Source organism: Anopheles bellator, chromosome 2, assembly GCF_943735745.2.
Source record: "Anopheles bellator chromosome 2, idAnoBellAS_SP24_06.2, whole genome shotgun sequence".
NCBI lineage: Eukaryota > Metazoa > Arthropoda > Insecta > Diptera > Culicidae > Anopheles > Anopheles bellator.
The window spans coordinates 28,123,579-28,143,183 of NC_071286.1; the positions used below are offsets into that span (position 1 = coordinate 28,123,579).

At 48.8% G+C, this 19,605-nt stretch overlaps 3 protein-coding genes across 4 annotated transcripts; all 3 read left to right on the forward strand.

Moving 5' to 3' along the window:
• Nucleotides 1-216: 216 nt before the first annotated feature.
• On the forward strand, nucleotides 217-9,089 carry LOC131212090 (diuretic hormone class 2). The gene is made up of 5 exons (XM_058205825.1): nucleotides 217-692; nucleotides 8,336-8,429; nucleotides 8,501-8,608; nucleotides 8,682-8,725; nucleotides 8,811-9,089. Exons 1-5 carry the CDS (start codon nucleotides 668-670, stop codon nucleotides 8,903-8,905), a joined length of 366 nt encoding a protein of 121 aa, XP_058061808.1. The 5' UTR covers nucleotides 217-667; the 3' UTR covers nucleotides 8,906-9,089.
• Nucleotides 3,459-7,842, forward strand: LOC131212089 (protein qua-1-like). Its single transcript, XM_058205824.1, has one exon. It carries the CDS (start codon nucleotides 4,062-4,064, stop codon nucleotides 5,691-5,693), a length of 1,632 nt encoding a protein of 543 aa, XP_058061807.1. The 5' UTR covers nucleotides 3,459-4,061; the 3' UTR covers nucleotides 5,694-7,842.
• Nucleotides 9,090-10,441: 1,352 nt separating the features above from the next.
• Nucleotides 10,442-19,595, forward strand: LOC131212238 (liprin-alpha-1). Of its 2 annotated transcripts, XM_058206025.1 has the most exons (19): nucleotides 10,442-10,560; nucleotides 10,728-10,829; nucleotides 10,952-11,116; nucleotides 11,553-11,627; nucleotides 11,695-11,766; nucleotides 11,831-12,202; nucleotides 12,267-12,392; nucleotides 12,597-12,941; nucleotides 13,011-13,381; nucleotides 13,457-13,640; nucleotides 13,893-13,982; nucleotides 14,769-14,965; nucleotides 15,152-15,199; nucleotides 16,926-17,133; nucleotides 17,202-17,374; nucleotides 17,441-17,751; nucleotides 17,832-18,151; nucleotides 18,243-18,359; nucleotides 18,437-19,595. In XM_058206025.1, the coding sequence occupies exons 1-19, from the start codon at nucleotides 10,447-10,449 to the stop codon at nucleotides 18,521-18,523; spliced, it is 3,477 nt and encodes a 1,158-aa protein (XP_058062008.1). In that variant the 5' UTR covers nucleotides 10,442-10,446; the 3' UTR covers nucleotides 18,524-19,595. The 2 variants fall into 2 exon arrangements, with proteins under 2 accessions (XP_058062008.1, XP_058062009.1); XM_058206026.1 differs by lacking the exon at nucleotides 13,893-13,982 and having other exon boundaries at nucleotides 12,591-12,941.
• Nucleotides 19,596-19,605: the final 10 nt, after the last annotated feature.

Sequence of the window (19,605 nt, forward strand, 5' to 3'; positions counted from 1 at the left end):
GCCATCCGAACGAACTGTTGCTACCGCCGCGCGCCGCCTTTTAAATGCACGAGAAATCGGTTGGAAAAGGACTACCTGTAGAGTTGTGTGTGGAGATTTCATCCCACCGGACCCACCTCCCGCACGCAGCCGAGAGCCCGAGGCAGCACTCCACGGCAGGGGCGGACCACTATAAATATAGGGTACCGAATGTGTACTCTTCATGATTCACTGTTTTGTATCAAGAGTGTGCTGCCACCACCACGTGGTAAACGTTTGCCCAACGCAACGCGTAGTGCCCACTCGACGACGCCTCGGGAACGGCTTGCTGCGGATTACGCTCAGGCTCACCAGGTGTGCTGGGGACGGGACCCACACGAGGCCAGAACGCACGGACACAGCCTCCAAGGCCCTGCCATCCTGAAGCGCGGGGTTTTGGCGAGATACACAGGATCAAAGCATCGCGCCCTGATTTGGGTGGCCACCGTAACCGAGCTTTGACCGTGTTTGGTGTGTCTCCGTTTGTGTGTATGTGTGTGCGAGTACGTGAGAGACAGCAGCGGGGTGTTTAATTAGTGGACACTAGTGACCCCGGAGCCCCCGGCAAATCCGGCTCTGATTTTTCCGGTCCGTTTTGGAGGCGAGGCGCCCGAACTTTCAAACATCTCGGCGGTGGAGCAAGCGGAATATGGCACCGAGCACCAGAATGCAATGTAAATATTAGTGCTCCATTCTATTATTTTTATGTTCGTTTCACAGGGTTTTTCCTTTTTTCGGTTTCTCACACCTGGAAGAAGCAAACGTTCGTTGCGTACTTTTTAGTTTTTAGTACCGAAGTAAGGTTCACAAAATTTGATTAGGACGGAAATTCGTTTCCCTAGAGTCCGTTCTCCGACCTCCAATCGTTTTTGAAACGTGCGTGCTGCACTAAATGAAAAACCTTACACTATTACTCATTCTATTAAATCTTAAAGCACCCAGCAAAAACTGAGAGCAATGAAAAAACGGAGTACTAATGAAGTCAAGTGTACACTCTCGTTAGTGTCGCCAGCTACAAGCTGCGGGTAGTCTATGGTCTTAGTTTCACCTTTATGCTTTTTGCTTCATAACACAGTGCTGTGAAGGAGACAAGTGGCTATGGTGTCGGGTCTAATGAAAGAAAAACATCCCGAGGCACCAAAAAACAGGAAGGAAAACCAAATGGAACAATTCGCCTCCCGCGTGTCCACGGGTCCTCGCTCTGGCTGGCTGCTAATGGTCTTAAAACAAAGCTGTTGTCGATAGCAGGCGGCTCTCCTTCGGCTTTACCAGCTCGGCCTGCCGACAAGCCAACCCATTCGCCGGCCACTGGTGTCCCTATTTTGTTTTACACTTTTTGCTGCATTAAGCTTTAAAAGCAGGATGGTTTTACAGTTTCCTGCTGTTCCGACATGCCACCCGAAGCGACAAGCCAAGGAGGACATCTCGCGTGCGGCCGGGGCGCGTCCCTTTCGCCGGCGGGCAACATGCAGCAAAATATTTCGCAAAACCCGTACTCGGAATCATTTTTGCCCCCAAGCGATTCCGGTGCCAGGTCCGTGATGATGTGCCTTTGAACAAGCAGGTTGGCCCATTTTGCCCAACGCGCACAGTTGTTTTCCGTTTTACAATTCAGCAACACCAGCATGCCACATTTTGTATGGTATGACGATGGAAACATAGTTTTATTTAATTTTATCCCGCGATGTATATCGCATTTCGCTGTAGTGACACGTTTGAGCAACCGCAAACTGTGTCCCTTAAATTAGCATTGGCAATGGCTGTACCAGGTGACTCTAGTCTACTGGAAAATTGTAGAATTGTGGAAGGGATCGGGTTTCATTGCCAATATCTCCATTCTACAAAAATCGAAATCGGTTGTAGAGTTGTAGAGTTCGACCAAGTTTGTGGTTGTCGAAGGAATAAATTTTGGCACCCGCAAGGGCAGACAACCGACGACAAGGCGTGGAAGCTCTGTGAGAGATTAAGACGCGCTCTGAAACAAATCGAAAAAGTGAAATCCAAATCACATTTGATTGATAAAAATAGCCGAATGGCACCGAGCGGGTAACGGAGGCTAAATTTAGACGCGCCAGAATGACACGAAGTGCATTTAGTGTCACGCATATTATTTGTTAACACAGCCCAGTAAAGACCATTAGCCAAATAGACGTGTATTCGATTGCCATATAAAATATTATTGAAACAAAATAAAACATATTCTGCTTGCTTGTTGGAAAGCTTGATTAGTTCGTAGTAATAAGTATTACATTAAATTTACCTTTTAGAAAATATATATATATGCTAATGATTTTGTGAAACACATTAAACTCTCTACTGCTTCACAGGACGACGGAAAATATTTATTTTTGAAATTTTAATTCCTCAGTTCGACGCATCAGTGACAAATTCTAGCGATTCCGTGAAATACCGTTTGTGGTTTCGAATAAATGAAAAACACCGTCATCAAATGCGAGAAAGAAATGTGCGGCCAAAAATCGCACCATTTTTAACTTCCTTTTTCAAATTTACGTTATTTCGAACTTTTCGAAGCCCCGAGCAGAGGCGAAACATTGTACTTACCACTTACTTACCACTTTACTTGCACTTACCTTTTTATGTATTATTTGGTTGGCAGAAAAGTCTATAACATGGAAATGGAATGAGATCGTCATCGTATAACCGCCTTTTCTCCTTAGTGCCACCACTAAACGTCCAAACGCAATGTTTACTATTTATTTTGGTTTGAGTATTGACTTACTATCTAAGATAATTCAGACGTAGTATCACTGCTTATTATTACTTATTGTTACTTGTCAGTATTTATTCTGCACGATGGCTGATCAGTTGATGGAATTTCATCGGGCAAGATTTCTGGCATGGGGTTGTAGATTGTAAAATTTCTTATCGGTACCTCCACCAATTTGCACAGAATATACTCAGCATAATCAAGCGCTGTGAACTTTAAAAGAAAAATGCTATTTCTTCCACAATTTTTACACATTCAACGTCTACCGAACATAAGAAATTAGATGCCAAAACCATTTGCCATGGAAGAGTTTTTTAATGAACCTACCTAAATAAATACAATGAATGTATTCTGAATGAATTTTTTTTTATGTATTTACAATATTTAATAATTCTTTCCACTTTTGTCATAGCGATCTTGAAAAGTGTCAAACCGTCAGTCTGTTAACCTTGATTTAACCATCGAATTTTTCGAATTCTCGAATTCCCAAACTCTCACTCTGCCCGAATGTTCCCGAACTTCCCGAACATATCCGACTGAATTTGAGCAGTGCCATCTGTTGAGCAAATGTCTCGCTGACAAAATGTTTGCGTTTGAATGTGTATGTGACATGCGCGCAGACCACACCCGAGGGATTGTTTCGCCAGAGGTCGGCCGAAGAGCAATTATGTCAACGCAGTGAAGAAAATCTATTTCGTCCTAGCACGGAAAATGCACGGTCGCAAGTGTTGCGAAAAGAGTGGGAAAAGTGTGTTTTAACGCGGAGCACGTTGCGGTCCCGCGTACGGCGTCACGAACGAGAAAAAGGGCATCCTTGGTCAGGGCGAATACGCACGGCGCACGGAAACACGGTGTTTCGCTTTGTTCGGCGAAGCCCAAGGCAAAAACGGTTTGCCACTTGCAACTCGTGGATCGATTTGCGTGCCCAGTCCCGGCTCTGCGCAGTGCGAGTGTGTCGGATAGAGGAAATGCTGTAGTAGTGCGAGACGAAGGCACACAAAGGCACACCGACCGACCGAATTCGTCGCAGCGGCCCTGTACGACCACCATCAAAGCACGGCTGCAGAAACGGCCACTACGACGCATACATTGCGCGCTCTTACGAGGGTCGCTGAAGCGCGCGGTTTCAGCGCCACCGCCGGCCGAGAGAGCTAGACAGAGAGAGGGCGAGTGTGTGCACGCGCGCGAAGGTGTGTTAGTGTGGTCCGTGTGCGCGTGCGAGAGTGTGCGTGCGTTCGATTTCGGCAATCTTTTTCCGTTTCCGAGACGGCGTTTTTCGTTCGCTTTCGCCTTCTAAGTTGCACGACACGACGAGATGGAGAACACCTCCTACGGAATAAATGTGGCCAATCGCTACGATCTGTTCTGCATCGACGACGATGCGGACGATCCGATCGATTCGATTCTGAAGAATAAACAGAAGCAGCAAAAAAAGCAGCAGCAGCAGCAAAGTGCGGCGGCGGCCGCCGGAACGGGTGCTGCGGCCCCGGCAGCTGGCCAGCAGGCGGCGACGGTGCAGTCGAAAACGAACGCAAAAGGTGAGAAGGAGAACAAGTCCGGCGGTGGGCGCGGTGCCGAAAACCGCCACCCGGACAAGTCCGCCACGGCCGATGCGAAGCTTGCACAGACCAACGGAACCGGCAATCATTTACATAATCAGCGCGGCGGCGGTGGCGGTGCGGGCGGCGAACGGCGGGGCATCAAGGAAACGCAAAAGGACAACATTCGCAATCAGGAAAACCAGAAAACGGGCGGCAATCAGGCGAACAAGCTCCCACGGAGCGGTGGACCGAACAGCAAGAGCCAGACCGGTGGAGGAGCCCCCGGTGCTGGTGCCAACAACGACGACAAGCATCCGCGTAAAGCCCGCGACTTCGAGAGCGCACCGGATGGTGGGGCACAGCGAAAGCAACCGTACGCGCAGAATGGCGTGAAGCAGCGCTTCGATGCTCGCGGCAAGCGCGAGCTCGACCGCCAGTCCGGCTCGAACAAGACAGGCATCAAGGCGGTGGACAAACGGGACGGCGCTGGTTCGCACAACTGGGGCAGCTCAAAGCAGGACGCCAAGGAGTTCTCGAACCTGCAGGAACAGGACTACCAGCCGCAGGATGCCGATACGAGTGGCGAGGAAAACAAACCGCAAACGGACCGCAACAACAGCACCACCAATGGCAACAACAATAGCGCCGCCGCAGGCGAGGGAGGCGAAACTGGCGAACCCGGAACCACCACCAAGGCAGAGGACGAGGCAAAGGAGATGACGCTCGACGAGTGGAAAGCACAAAAGGCGGCCGTTCGACTGAAGCCACAGTACAACTTGCGAAAGGCGGGCGAGGGCGAGGATGCGGCTCAGTGGGACAAGATGGTGGCATTGAACAAGAAATCGATCGCGGCCGACGGTGGCACTGAAGACGACGAAGGTAACGATACTCAGAAGTCGACGGCGGCGTCCGCGTCGGCGACTCCGGCAACGGCCACTGGCAACAAGAGCAACAAGCAGGTCCTGGACATCGAGTTCCACTTCAACGACAACCGCAGAGGCGGCCTGGGCCGTGGGCGAGGAGGTGGCCGCGGCGGCAAGGGAGGCAGCCGCGGGATGGGCCGCGACGGTCCCGGTGGTGGTGGTGGTGGTGGCCGACGCGAGTACGGCGGAGGCGACAACTATCATCGGAGCGGCGGCGGCGAAGGCGGCGGCTATGAGCACCGTGGCCCGGGAGCCGACTCCGACGGTGGTACTGGTGGTGGCGGCGGCGGCGGTGAGCGGCCGCAGCGGGACAATCGGCGCAACAACCGACCGCCCGGTGTTGGCGGTGGCGGCGCTGGTGGTTCCCACTACGAAGGCGGGGGTGCCAACAAGTTCAGCAGACCGAACCCACGCCCGCCCAGGCAGCATTTCGTCGCTGCCCCGAAGGTGGACGACGAGCACGACTTCCCGTCCCTGGGCTAAGCGCGGGGCCGGCCAGCAGCACGGTCCCTGTTGCGGCCATCCAACCCTGCTGGAGCCCACAGTGACCACGCAGACTGCTTAGAACAGGAGGAAGGGAGGAGACTGCGCCAGTGGAAGGACACACAGAGAGTTGATAACGAGTTTTTTCAATTTCCTTTTATTTGCTACTATGCCTTTAGATTCGTTGAAGAAACACAGAGATAGAGAGATAGAGAGAAGAGAGTCTAACTAAGCGAGACACAGTTGTTGGCTGCAACCAGAGGAAAGTAATGATCCCGCAAGATCACACCTCCGAGTAAAGAACGATCCTGTAGGGCGGAATGCCACAAATCGCGCGCATTTCGATCATAAGGAGGTGTAGTAGGCATAGTGGAAGCATCGCTTCCCTGGGCAACCAAAGCATCCTTGGATCACTGCTACCCCAGCATGCTTGGATAGCCGGCTCAAATGTGAAACCCTTAAATATACTAAAACCAACCTTCTTGCTCCGTTCGTGTCGTGTGTTGTGGTTGGTGCAATTCCGGCGTTGCGTTCCGTATTATTACCCCGCCATCGGTGGCATACTGTTCGTTTTTTTTTTTTACTGTGCCTCTATTTGGTATTTTTTCATGCATCTTTTTCTTTGCTTCAAGAGCCGTTTTCCGTTTGCCCCGCGAAGTTAACGTTTTCTCGTTTAAGAAATAGAATATGCCGGTTCCGCTCTCCGTTTCCTGTGGCTGGTGGTAGCATATGAGTTTTAATACTTGAAACAGAACAAGAGGAAACGAAACGAAAATACAAACAACATTATTAATCGTGTGAATTGCTGCTGATAATGCTGTTTATGATCACAAACTATACACATATAAATACAAGATAAGGTTCACGGAGAGAGAGAGATAGGGAGGGAGGGAGAGAATGGAAAACTGCAGGAGCGAAAAATTGGACCGAAACACACACTACTCGGTTCGTCGAGAAACGTTTATATTAATTTGAGAATTTATAAGATCTTCAGTGTTAATTAAGAAGATCAAAGAACGAAGGGCACTTATTTCTTCTTTTAAGTTTTTGTTTATTACTAATCCATTACTTAGGGAAGTAACTACAAGAAATTGATGTTTTCGCGCGGTGGATTACCGTGTGGTTGCGCGGCCACAGAGAGAGAGAGCATCGCCACAGAGAAGCAACATATAAATTGCGCGTATATTGCCTTCCGCCGTCGTTCGCCATCCGCCGTCACTATACGGCTCGTTCTCTCATCCTAACTACAGGAGCAATAAGATCGTCGGAGATCGCACTAACCGGAATATCTATCCTAGTGGGGGGGGACATATTATACCGTATGTGGTGTATCTTTGACGAATCATGCCTAAGAAAGGTGCAACACTATCCGAAGAAAGAACTAACTAGGACTCTGGAGGAGCGGAGTCCTGGGCCGTGAAAATTAGGACTCCAAGCCAGCACACGTACTGTACTACACGTTACTCCCTAAGAACAACACATTTAAGCGTAATAAAAAATTAGCGCAAAAATCTGAATTAATCCGCGAATTGGAAGTTCCAAACATTGATGGGGGACCACCGATCTGTGGCACGACACACCCACAACCGTAGGCCGGGGCCAGATGATGTTGAGGGAGGGTGGGGGTGGTTTAGGTCTTCCGCTTACCGATGCTCTGCCGAAGGGTGGTATGCATTTACGAAACAACCGTTCGGGAAATGTTGCTCAGTTGAAACAAGCAGTCGCGATGAGCTCTGATGCCGCACTAAACTAAATACTCTGTGGAACGGTTATGATCGAGTTATCCTCAAAAATTGATCAGCAATATGCATATTGGCCCTCGGGACGCGCAAAGGAATGGTTTATTTGAAATTTTAACTTTTAGGAATGCCGGAAGATTGCTGCTACATGTAAGAGCATCACGGAAAAGCACTGCAGAACCAGATATAGACAGAGATAGATACCATAAATCGAAAAAAATCATATGTACACATAACCAGTATCTGTTTCAGACCGGTCTACGATCGATCCGGAGTACAGCCACAATTCAGCAAGATGAATTAGGCGGCCAGTGCGTTTGCGTTCGCTAAAAACGCACTGCCCCATCAATGTGGTTTCCTTTGGGTCTTTGAAAAAGAAAGGAAGAAGCAAAATAAAGTGAAACATTTGTAATCGCAGAAACGATTCATCCGTTGCTTTCCCTGTTCCCAGCTCTGCAGTGCTTCACGGGATGTGAAAAACAAAGCATCGGCCCAAAACATTACCATGTGCTATGCCGCCTCGAGCACGTGGTCGTCAAAACCATGTCAAAGCAAAATGCATCATGCGGAGAAAAACTTTTAAATACGTTGTTCTGCGATGTTTCAAATTATTGAAACAAACTCTTCTTTGCTGTTGGTGCTGATTTTTCAACATTTCAATTAATTTCCCACTGCGGTTTCAGTTTCTTTATCTATATTTATTATTGTGGCCGCTATTTTCGGTGGGATTTGGCAGTGCTGCCAGCAGAGAATAATATCAGAAACGCAAAAATGTCATCGAACCGAGAAACAGGGTTTAAACTAATAATTGGCAAACGAACAATCTCTTCATTGAAGCCATCAATAACAAAAAGCTACAAAATAGCACTACTTAACATAATCTCTACAATATTTATTTTTCAGATCGCAAAGTAACCGAAATGTGGGTCTCGGCGGCGGCTCTGACTTTACTGATTATAGTTTTCACGGCTTCGATCGATACCACCTCAGCTCTTAGGTAAAAATCTTTTTTTTTTATGCGTTTGCACCACTTTGGCTAATGTTTTTGAACTTTGTTCGCCATTACAGTTACCGGGGCTACAAACAGGAGATGAAAGAACAACCGGACGATGTACTGATCGATCTGATTGCACGATACGGACACACGATGCTTCGGGCGAAAGATGAATTGGAAAAGTATATCGCTTGGGTGGACTGCTTTTGCGATTTGAGTCATGTCTTTGTTTTATTTTTCGGTTTATCGTTTCAGTTCCAAGCGAACGGTTGACTTTGGGCTTTCGCGAGGCTACTCGGGTGAGTAAAACACGCCAACATGAGAAATGATACCATTTTTTACAACGTAAAATATATGGACGCATTTGTTCTTCTGGTTTCGCAGGTGCACAGGAGGCAAAACATCGGATGGCTATGGCGGTCGCTAACTTTGCCGGCGGACCCGGGAGGAAAAGAAGATTCGAGGGAATAATGCTGTAAATTGCAACATTTGATGCGAGCCAACCTCTTTCTGTCATGTTATCATGAATAAAAAAAGTGCAATACGATCGAGTAACGGAAACACGACGACGAATGAGCCTCACAACACAATCAATTCGAGCAATACAACCGCTTTTTGTCTTCTGTCTAATGTTGAACGTAGAGTTTAAATAAACTAGTCAGTTTTGATAGAAATGTATCAATGATGTAGCACCAGAAGGCGTTCGCAAATAAAGTATGGAAGTGTATGCAAATGATGACACGGCGGACGGTTGTTTTTTCGATGGTAAGCACTTAATTCAAAGCCGCATTTTGTTGCTAAAGCATTTCTAGCCCGAAATTTAAATTCCATGACTGGAAAATTAGAATTCTATGAATTCTATGATTTAAATTACATGACTGCTAGTGCCGCCGGTGAGCTGCCGAAAAAACACATGTATACGTACATCATTTTCACCGGGCCGTCAGCACTGCCAACTGCGAAAAAAAGTGACAGCTGACTGCACACACACACACACACTGCATACACACATACACATACACATACAAAACAAGCCGTCCGTAGCAAAGGCGTGTCCGAACGGAGGAATTTTGCAATACGGAAATCATCAATCGGGCCCGTCGAACGGCCGTTCGCACCGCGCCAGAATGTGCCCGGTTCGGCGGTGAATGCAGTGAGTGCAGTGAGCCCATCGCAGAGCAGCCATCAAATTACATAATGGCCGTCGAATCTGGTGTACATGCGTGCCGAAGGAAACTCTAAACCCGCAGTCACTCGCCCAACCAGTCCGCCAGACCACAGAAAAACGCCTCGTCTCGGATCATTGCGGTGGTCAGCGTTTGGCACGGGTGCAGCTGTGGACACGGCAACGGCGGCGGGGCGCTTGGTTGGGCTTGAACGGGACACCGCGCTCCGGACGCACCGTGGACCGTTCGCCTTCGCCCGGTCGCATCCAAGTTCGACTTCCATCGTCCGTAGGAGATGCGGCGATTTGTTTGAAGAATGGGAGATTTGTTCTAATGTTCATTAGCTGTCGGAAGCTCGTTCGGTTGTTTCGTGCCGTCTCGGGAAAGGCGTACTCGCACATCCCCGGCAGCATTCCCCGTCGAATCCGTTTTCTTGCCGATGCCCGGTTTGCTGAGTGATAAAAAAAAAAAGAAAAAGAAGAGCGAAAGTGATTTGTGTATATGTGTGTGTGCGTGATAGAAAAAGAAAGATAGCTCGATAAAAGAGAGTGAGGGAGCGCGAATGCGTGCGAGCAGGATTCCGCTGTAGCTTCGCAGCTAGTAGAGTGAGCGAGATAGGAAGAGAGCGTTTGAAGTAGAGCTGAAGGAGCTGCTTGGCTGGATTTGGCCAAGAAAATAGTTTTTTAAGCTAAGCGGGCAGAACACAAAATCTTCTCAAAATGTGGAACATGATGTGTGACGTGATGCCGACCATCTCGGAGGACAACATCTCCCAGCGGTCATCGCAGTTCAGCGGCGAGGACGCGAACTTCGAGCAGCTGATGGTTTCGATGCTGGACGAACGCGATAAGCTGATGGACAGCTTGCGCGAAACCCAGCAGCGGATGGCCGACATGGAGATGAAAGTGATGGAGGTGGAGAAGGAGCGGGACAGCTTGCAGCGACAGATTGCGGCCAATTTGCCTCAGGTGGGGTTCGGTGCGGGCCCCTTACAGTACGAGCCAGGCCTACGCACTTTTCAATGCCTTCTACCATTCAACTTGCCAGCAACGGGTGTACTGAAACTGGGCCTTTTCTTTTATGTTTCTTTTTTGGGGGTCCGTGTGTTGTTTGGCTTGATGCATCGCCGCAACAGGAATTCTCGACACTAACCAAAGAACTAACGCAGGCCCGCGAAATGCTTCTCGAACGGGACGAGGAAATTGGGGAGCTGAAAGCGGAACGAAATAACACCAGGGTAAGCGGTGGCTATGCTGTGACGTCCCGTCTCGGTGGCGCCACATTCGCAACCGACTGTGCGGCACTAAGCGCATCCTTTTAACGTAACACACGCATTGTTTCCCCACCCTCCTATTCCAGCTTCTGCTAGAGCATCTCGAGTGTCTAGTGTCCCGACACGAGCGGTCGCTACGGATGACGGTCGTGAAGCGTCAAGCGGCATCCCAGAGCGGAGTGTCCAGCGAGGTCGAGGTACTGAAAGCGCTGAAAAGTTTGTTCGAGCATCACAAGGCGTTGGATGAGAAGGTAAAACAATCAAGCAAATGGCCTTCCGGCCCACTCGATATGTGAGCAAAAAAGTGGTAGCCGTAGATTCGTGAGGGCATTATGAAACTGCCGCGTTGGTGATGATCGCCCCACGCGTTTACGCATTCTCATTGGTCGGTGTCTGCCGCCGCCTAGCGATTCCAGTTTTCGCCTACTCCGAACGTTATTGTAACGAACCTTCCATTGAACTGGTGCACCTCCACAAGCCAAAGGATTGTGGACCATTGACTCCAGACCACGATTGCTGTGATAGGCGTTATTTAAAATTGATTGAAATCCCTTTTTTTATCTTAGAAGAACGGACCGGGCCGTATTTATTAATTGGACACTTGTTTTAACATTATATTTTATTGGTAGTAGACACCGTCCAGTTTTTACTACTATTTCATGTACCATTCTCAATTTGTTGTTCAAGGTCCGAGAGAGGCTTCGAGAGTCATTGGAAAAGATCAATGAAATGGAAGAGGAACTCAACCAAACCAAAGAGGAGGTAAGCGGGTTAGCAGGGTACTGTCGCAACTAGATGATTGCTAATCGTGAACCGTTTGCTGTTTCAGCTTCAGCAATATAAGTCGGGCGTTTTGACTAACCAAACCGACGCATCATTGGATAGTGGCAGCGAGAAGAAGGTAAGGTTGGATCAGTGTGTTAGATTGTGTAGAATGCACTGGAAATCGAAAATCCCATTCGTAGGAACCGTTCAAGAATGGGGACGCAACGGAAACGATCGACTACAGCGCCAAAACACACGAGCTTCAGACGATTATCGAGAAGCAGACGGCTGAATTGTCGCAGTGGCAGCGTCGCGTTTCCGATCTGAACACCAAAATCAACGAGATGGAGGACAATATGTGCAAACTGCAGAAAGAGTACACCAAATCACAGGAAGCGTGTGTGAAGCTGCAGCGCGATCTGCGTGAGAACGTGGCGCAAAAGGAGGACCAAGAAGAGCGCATTGCGACGCTTGAGAAGCGCTACTTGAATGCGCAGCGCGAATCCACCTCGTTGCACGATTTGAATGAGAAACTAGAGCAAGAATTGCGCCACAAGGAGGCTCAGTTGAAGGTACGTGTGGTGGAATTGGGCACTTTTCGGGACAAAACATTTTCACGGGTTCCTTTCCGCTTAGCTGCACGAGGGCAAGATAGCCGCCATACAGGAGAAGCTCGAGCTGTCGGAGCAAAAGTTGGCCCAATTCTCCAAACTACCCGAGATGGAGGAACAGCTGAAGGCCCGTATGGAGGCCCTGACACAGGTAGGCAAACAGGTAGGCTAACAACAACGGAACCGGTCGCGAGGGGTCGTTATTTACTTAACCCTACTTAACAGTAGTGCGTAGGATGTCTTGGACATCGAAATTCCCTTTGCATGCTGTTCATCTCCGGTAGTGCTTATTGAACTTTGAAAGAGAGCTAGAGGAAGCGGACTCTAATCGATTTTCTTTTGCCACAAGGCGCAGGAGCGACATGGTTCGGCGGAGGACAGAATAACGCGCCTCGAGAACAACGTGGAAGAAAAGAACGCCGAGGTGATGCGATTGAATCAAAGACTGAAGATGAACGAGGAGCACAATCAGCGGCTATCGTCAACAGTGGACAAACTGCTCGCCGAGTCGAACGATCGGTTGCAGGTACACCTGAAGGAACGTATGACGGCACTGGAGGAGAAAAACTCGCTCTCACAGGAGCTCGACAAGGCCCGCAAGTACGCCGAGGAGCTGTGCCAGGAGAAGTCCGATATGCTCAAGGAAATCGCGAAAAATCGCCTCGAGATGGAGACGTTCAAGCGTCAAATATTGCAGCAGGTTCGTTGGCCACCACGCGCCGTGGTGTGATCGTGCCCCCGGGGTAAACGATAGCATCCTATTCCACAGGAAATTGCGTACAACATTCAGCAAACCGAAGCCCTGACCCGCAGCCTATCACCGAACGCCGTCAGCAACGCGGGCCCCAATGCGGGGTTCTCGCGCAGCGGATCGGCCACGTTCAGCACGCACAGTTTACGGAGGAACAAGTCGGCACTGGAGGAAGAGCACTTTAACCGCTCGATGGCCGAGCAGGACTGGAACAAGCTTCAGCACATGGCCAATGCACAAGTTTTTGACAGTGGCGTCCTCGACGGCACGGACGAGGCGGACAATCTGTTCGGCACCGGTGATATCATCTCGCCGACCGGTCACACAGATGCACAAACGCTCGCCATCATGCTGCAGGAGCAGCTTGATGCGATCAACAATGAGATCAGGTACGCTGGCGCGGGCTTATCACTTTGGGGTTGATTGGCGATCACGATCATGATCGCTCTCGCTCTCTGTTGTAGGTTAATACAGGAGGAGAAACAATCGACCGAAGCGCGGGCGGAAGAGCTAGAATCTCGCGTCGGCAGCTTGGAGCACATGAATCTTCTCGCACGGGGCCGTTCCATGGATCGCCAGAGTCCACCGCTGAGCGGCAGCAGTACGCCAAACAGTCCAAACCGAGACTATCTCCAGAAGTATCACACGGTAGGTTCTCCGGTCTGCTAGTCGGTCGAGTGCGAATGTTTCATTGTCCATCACCTTATTGGCGTGTTCGCAGACAAAGGGAAGGAAAAGGGAACCTTTAGCAGGCGGCGTGAAATTGATGATGATCGGTTGGCCGCTATTGGCCGCACAGTTTTGCAAGAGCAAGTCTTCCGTAGAGTTGGGGTTTAGTTTTTTCTTGTTGTCATTCTGTCGGCCGTTTACCATCCGTGTCCCGTCTGCTTATCGTTACAGGCGCCAGCGTCGATGTCGCCAGCGCACTTGCACCAATACGTTACCACTTTGAATCAAGTTCCGATGTCCGAATCGTTACCCTCTAGCCAAGTGAGTGGTGCTATCGGGGAGGAAAAGAGGAAGCCTATGGTCGAACTTGTTGCTCTCTAGCGTTTTCTTTCGTTCGCCTTCCGTTTCTGTGTGTGTGTTTGTTCGCCTTTTCCCGGTTTTGTTTCGATTTCTGGAATTGTGTACGGTCACTGTTGGCAATTTTATAGTCCTCCCGAAGGTTGCGCTAGTTTGCATTAGCCTGGTAGCTTCTTGTCCATTGTTGTACGGTTTTTGTTTGTACTCATTTTGGTACCGAACAGCCGCAAATGAGAACAATTTTAGTATCCAAATTTAACAATCGCAAACATCGCTGTAGAGACTGCTGTGCTGTGTGTTTCGTGATTGCAATGGCAACTTAGATGCCGTTCGTTATGGGTTTCGAAATACGCCTAGTTTGAATGAGAAATGGATTTCTACCGCGCAACAACTTACGGAGGACATAAATTAAACCGAAATTAGTAGAATAATCTAGAATATTTTTCACTCGTTTTAAGTTGTTTCAGTAGCATTTTTGTAACCCCATATTGTTTGTTCTGCCAAGTGTCACCACCGAAACAGTGGTTGTAGAGAACAGAAGGCTGTGACTCCTAAGGATGGCAACGAACGCTTTTTTATGCTTTGTTGGGCTTTTCCGGTACGGTTGAAGTGATTTATTATTGCATTAAACAAACAAAATCCACAAACATCTTTGAGCAGCTCATTAGCTCGTGATAATCATATGCTGGTTTTGCATTATGTTTTATATTCAGTCAACATGTCTGTTTTTCGATTTTACTCCCATTTAAGGTACAACTAGCACACCTTCAATCGGAAATGCAGCAACACGATGAGATGGGCAATGCTGTCGACCACGATATGTCGGGAGGTGGCGTATGCGGCGGCGATACCAGTTCCGGAGGGACGATCTCGCCGGCAACGGCTCGAACCATGCGCCTGGAACGATTCGCTCTCGCTCTAGCACACAGCCAGGAGGAACTGAAACGGTAATTACGAACGACGGGAACGTCGTTTTCTCGTCGGGCAGATGAGTTAATTTTCGTTTGTGATTAACTCGGCACCCAGGCTTTCATCGTCTACTAACATTCCATTCGAATTTCTTGCCTTCTCTGGGATTACTGATATTTTTCTCATTAAACTGCTGCATGATCGGAACGGAAAAATGTTGGCAGACGCTCGCAAGGGGGCGTCCATGGATCGGACTTTCCGGGCGAATCCAGGTCAATATCATTTAGATTGTTTCCCTCCCAACCAGTCCGACTGCATGACGTTGCTAAACAGAATCGCTACAACAGTACGCTGACCAGTGCCATGTTACATACTCGTACCCAGCGCTTTCAGAACGTGTCTAGGTTATTGATCAATTCGGCCGTGCCACCGTCACTTCATCATCAGCGTCACTACCTCGCTCATCATCAACAGGCTCCACAGTCATACAATCGGTTCCATCATCACCACCATCAGGTGCCCCTCGCAGCTCGTCCGTCGTCCGTTTATCGCTCGAAACTGAAACGGAGGGTATCGTTCCCGTCCATCACGCAGACAGTTGCCCGCGGTGTTGCTGCTGATCATCCACATTACCATCCTTATCATCAACCACTTAGCCATCCATACAACCCTCCACCACTGTTGCCCCTGCAAACGAGGATCTCTTCACAATTATCTTCCCGTTTTCGGCAGCCGCAGCCACAGCAGCAGCAATATCGATCACAGCATCGCTCTCCGCTTCACCTCTCTTATCCTTACTCGTCGTTGTCCCAAACTCGCCGCCCGATGGTTCAGTATCATCGGCCCTTTCCACCAGTTCCACCAAATCCAAATCATCCTCGGCAGCAGCAGCACGCACATTTGAGTGATTTTAATCGGTTTTCCTATACGCGACGGCGTCCGCCATTGCCACCAGTGTTCCGATCAGCGGCACAATTCGATTCGAGATATGGAGCATCCCCTCGAGGCACCTCTCAGTATCAATCGCGGCAACCAGTGGCACGACCGGTGCTGCGATTGAATTTTAGACAAGAGACCCACTCCCTAAGCACGCCGCCGCGTATTATCTCCAATCTGCCCCTGATCGGTGGTACGACCAACGAGTCAATGATCATCATCAACAACTCACCGTTCGCACTGACCGATCGGCGTTTTGGCATTCTGCATCACTGCTCGATGTCCGATTCCTATGTGTAAATTCGCTCGGAACCAGTACACAATTTTTTTACAAGACTGAATGTTGGAAGGCACCCGTAGAGTGCCTTAACTGTCGAACTAAACCGAGCCCTTGAGGATGCGCGAAGCGAAGGATCTATTTTCTACATCGTTTTTTTTTTCGATGAGGTTTTTGACACTTGTAACGTTAAATATAGACGAATAGTACGGTTACAGGAACCCGTCTCGAAACATTTCTGTGATATACATGCTATAGGCCATGCTGGGGTAAGCAATGTGCTCCGTAGGGTGGGGGAAATGTATAATTTTTAGGCCATCGAAGCAACCAATCGAAAACTATAATGGACCACTATTACCACAGTTAACCGACGATGGCAGACGTGTGTCTTTTCGGTGTTTAGCAGATTACTTGAGAAGGTATTTAGAAGCAGGCCGTCTCAGGGCGTGTAACTTATAGCGCTTTTGAAGCCACCTGGCACCACGCTTTCTAGCGTTCGTAAACCCCCTTTCAATCAATGGTTCGTCATCATCATCATCATCATTCCCACAACATGCGCCTCGTACATTTCCTTCATAGTCTACAGCTAGAGTACAGAGAGTATGGTGTACTACGATCCATTATTGATAAGTCTCCCTTTAGGTCTCAAGTATCCTAGTAACTAACGCTAGTATGTAATCAAGTTGGCCACGTGCGTTTGGTTAATGCGATGTTTGCAACCGTACTTCCGAACCTATCCCAAGGGTTGCTTTGATTAGTAATCGAAGTCGTTCGAATGTTCACAGGAACCATTTCATTGCCAGCAGCAACTATGGTATGTCACCACTTAACTCGCGCCATGGCAGCCAGGAATCGTTGAAGCATTTAAGCATGGTCAGCTCGTTAAGCTCCCTACAAACGCCGACCGCCAGTCGAGGGGATTCCGTTTCGGCGGCTCAGAAAAAGAAGGGCATCAAATCGAGCTTGGGCCGGTTCTTTAGCAAAAAGGAAAAGGTAAGCGTTTTAACGAATGGGGCGGTTCGGATTTTCGGTGATCACTCCAATTCCGGTTCCGATTGCAGGCGAAAGGCGGTGTAAAGGATTCGTCTATGCCGGACGGCTCGGCCAGCATGATGTCGATGAGTGGTCTCTCGCTGATCAGCGACATCGACTCGACGTACGATAACATCAGTGTGTCTGGATATCGGCCGCCGGGTAAATCGAACCCGATCGATTACACGCGGCAGAAGAAGAAGTATGTTTCCGGGCGAGTTCTCAATCGGTCAAAGTAATTGAAACGCAATACCTTTTCCTGATGCAGGGAGCACGACTATCGGCACGATTTGCTCGGGGAAGCAATGAAAGCGGGAACGCCGTTTGCACTGTGGAACGGTCCGACGATCGTGGCGTGGCTCGAGCTGTGGGTTGGTATGCCGGCCTGGTATGTTGCAGCCTGTCGTGCCAACGTGAAATCCGGTGCCATTATGAGCGCGCTCAGCGATACGGAGATACAGCGCGAGATCGGAATCAGCAACCCGCTGCACCGGCTAAAGCTTCGTCTTGCCATACAGGAGATGGTGTCGTTGACGTCACCGTCGGCACCGCAAACCACGCGGACAACACTCGCTTTCGGTAGAGCGCAATTAACTGACGGGAGGATCGGCGCCCACCAAACAACTAACGCTCGATTTCCACTCAACGTGTTTCCCCAGGCGATATGAACCACGAATGGATAGGAAATTACTGGTTGCCTAGTTTGGGTCTACCTCAGTATCGAACGACGTTCATGGAGTGTCTGGTGGACGCCCGTATGCTCGATCATCTGAACAAGAAGGATCTGCGCGGCCAGCTGAAGATGGTGGACGGCTTTCACCGGACGAGCCTGCAGTTCGGTATCTCCTGTCTGAAGCGACTGAACTACGATCGCACGGCGCTCGAGGAACGTCGGAAAGCGTCCGACAACACTCTCAGCGATGTGCTCGTGTGGACAAACGATCGCACGCAGCGATGGGTGCAGAGTGTTGGTTTGAAGGTAATGCGGTGGACATTTTCCGCGGACGAAAAAATCTTCCGAGCTGCAAACTAATATCTATGTGTTTTTCGTTTTCTCTCTGCACTCGCAGGAGTATGCCAACAATCTGCTGGAATCCGGTATACACGGCGCACTGATAGCGTTAGACGAAAGTTTCGACGCTAACTCCATGGCCCTAGCCCTCCAGATTCCAACACAAAACACACAGGTACGGTGAAGTGAAGCGATTCCCTGCATCGTTGGTGTGCAATACATTCCTTCCCTTTTTTTGGTTCTTCTTTGCAGGCCAGACAAATTTTAGGCGCGGAATTTAACAAACTACTCGAACTGTCGACCGAACGGCGCACAGATCGGGATTCAATCAAATCTTGACATAATCCTAGTCATCCTAGTCTAAATGGATAATAAGCGTAACTATTAATAATATTAAAAAGGAGGAAAAGGTGAAGCAGAGGAAAAGTATATTAAAAAATAATAACGATAATGATAATAACGTAGCATTATTATCGCGTAATAATGAAAATAATTATGTACTAACATTAAAACGGCATAACGACGAAATACCCAATCTCTGCTCCACCTAGGCAGGTCGCGCAAGCCAGAATGGGAACGGAATAGGAAAAAAGGAACACCGACGAAGAAAACATGCAAAGTATTTTACGGGGGATAATAAACAGAACCGTGGTTAGGACAGAGAGCAGCGCAAAGCATAAGCTACGGAGCAAACAAGGTCGAATAAGTCGAATAAGTCTAATACTGCAACAAAGATACATACCAGCAGCATTAGCAAAAGCAAACCAGGCAAAAGGGGGACTCTGGTAAGGACAAGGACATACACAACTGTACGGTACGATTGATGGGACGAGGGCACAGGGGATATATAATAGAGGGAAAATAATATATACATACATTATAAATACTTATATGTTGAAAGAATGCGGGAGAGTGAGAGAGCGCGAGAGAGAAAGAAAAGAGAGAGAGAGAGAGAGAGAGAGAGAGAGAGATTGAGACGGCCCCCGGGTGAATGAACGGTAAACTTGTGGACAAGAGCAGCAACAAGAGAGATATCCAACAACAACATTGTCATAACTTTTAAGGCAAGCGGTGCATCACTGGCAAAACGAAGCGCTGATAAGAAGGGGCAAACCGAAACGGACAACAGTACGGAACTATGCGTACACGGAACGAAACCAGTATCCAGCAGTGAGAAGCGGGGAACAGGGAACTAGAACTAGGTTTTGCAGGCCGGGCCGCTGCAAAAGAGCTAAAGATACCACAACCACAAATGAAAACTGCTATTGTAAAGATACACACTTAAAGCCGCGAGATGCGAGAAAAAAGAAATGGAACAACAAATGATAAAAGAGAAAACTGGATTCTAAAACAAGCTAAAAAAGAGACGAGGCAAACCAACCAGAAACCAGACAACAAATACAAAATGCAATGCATCTGTG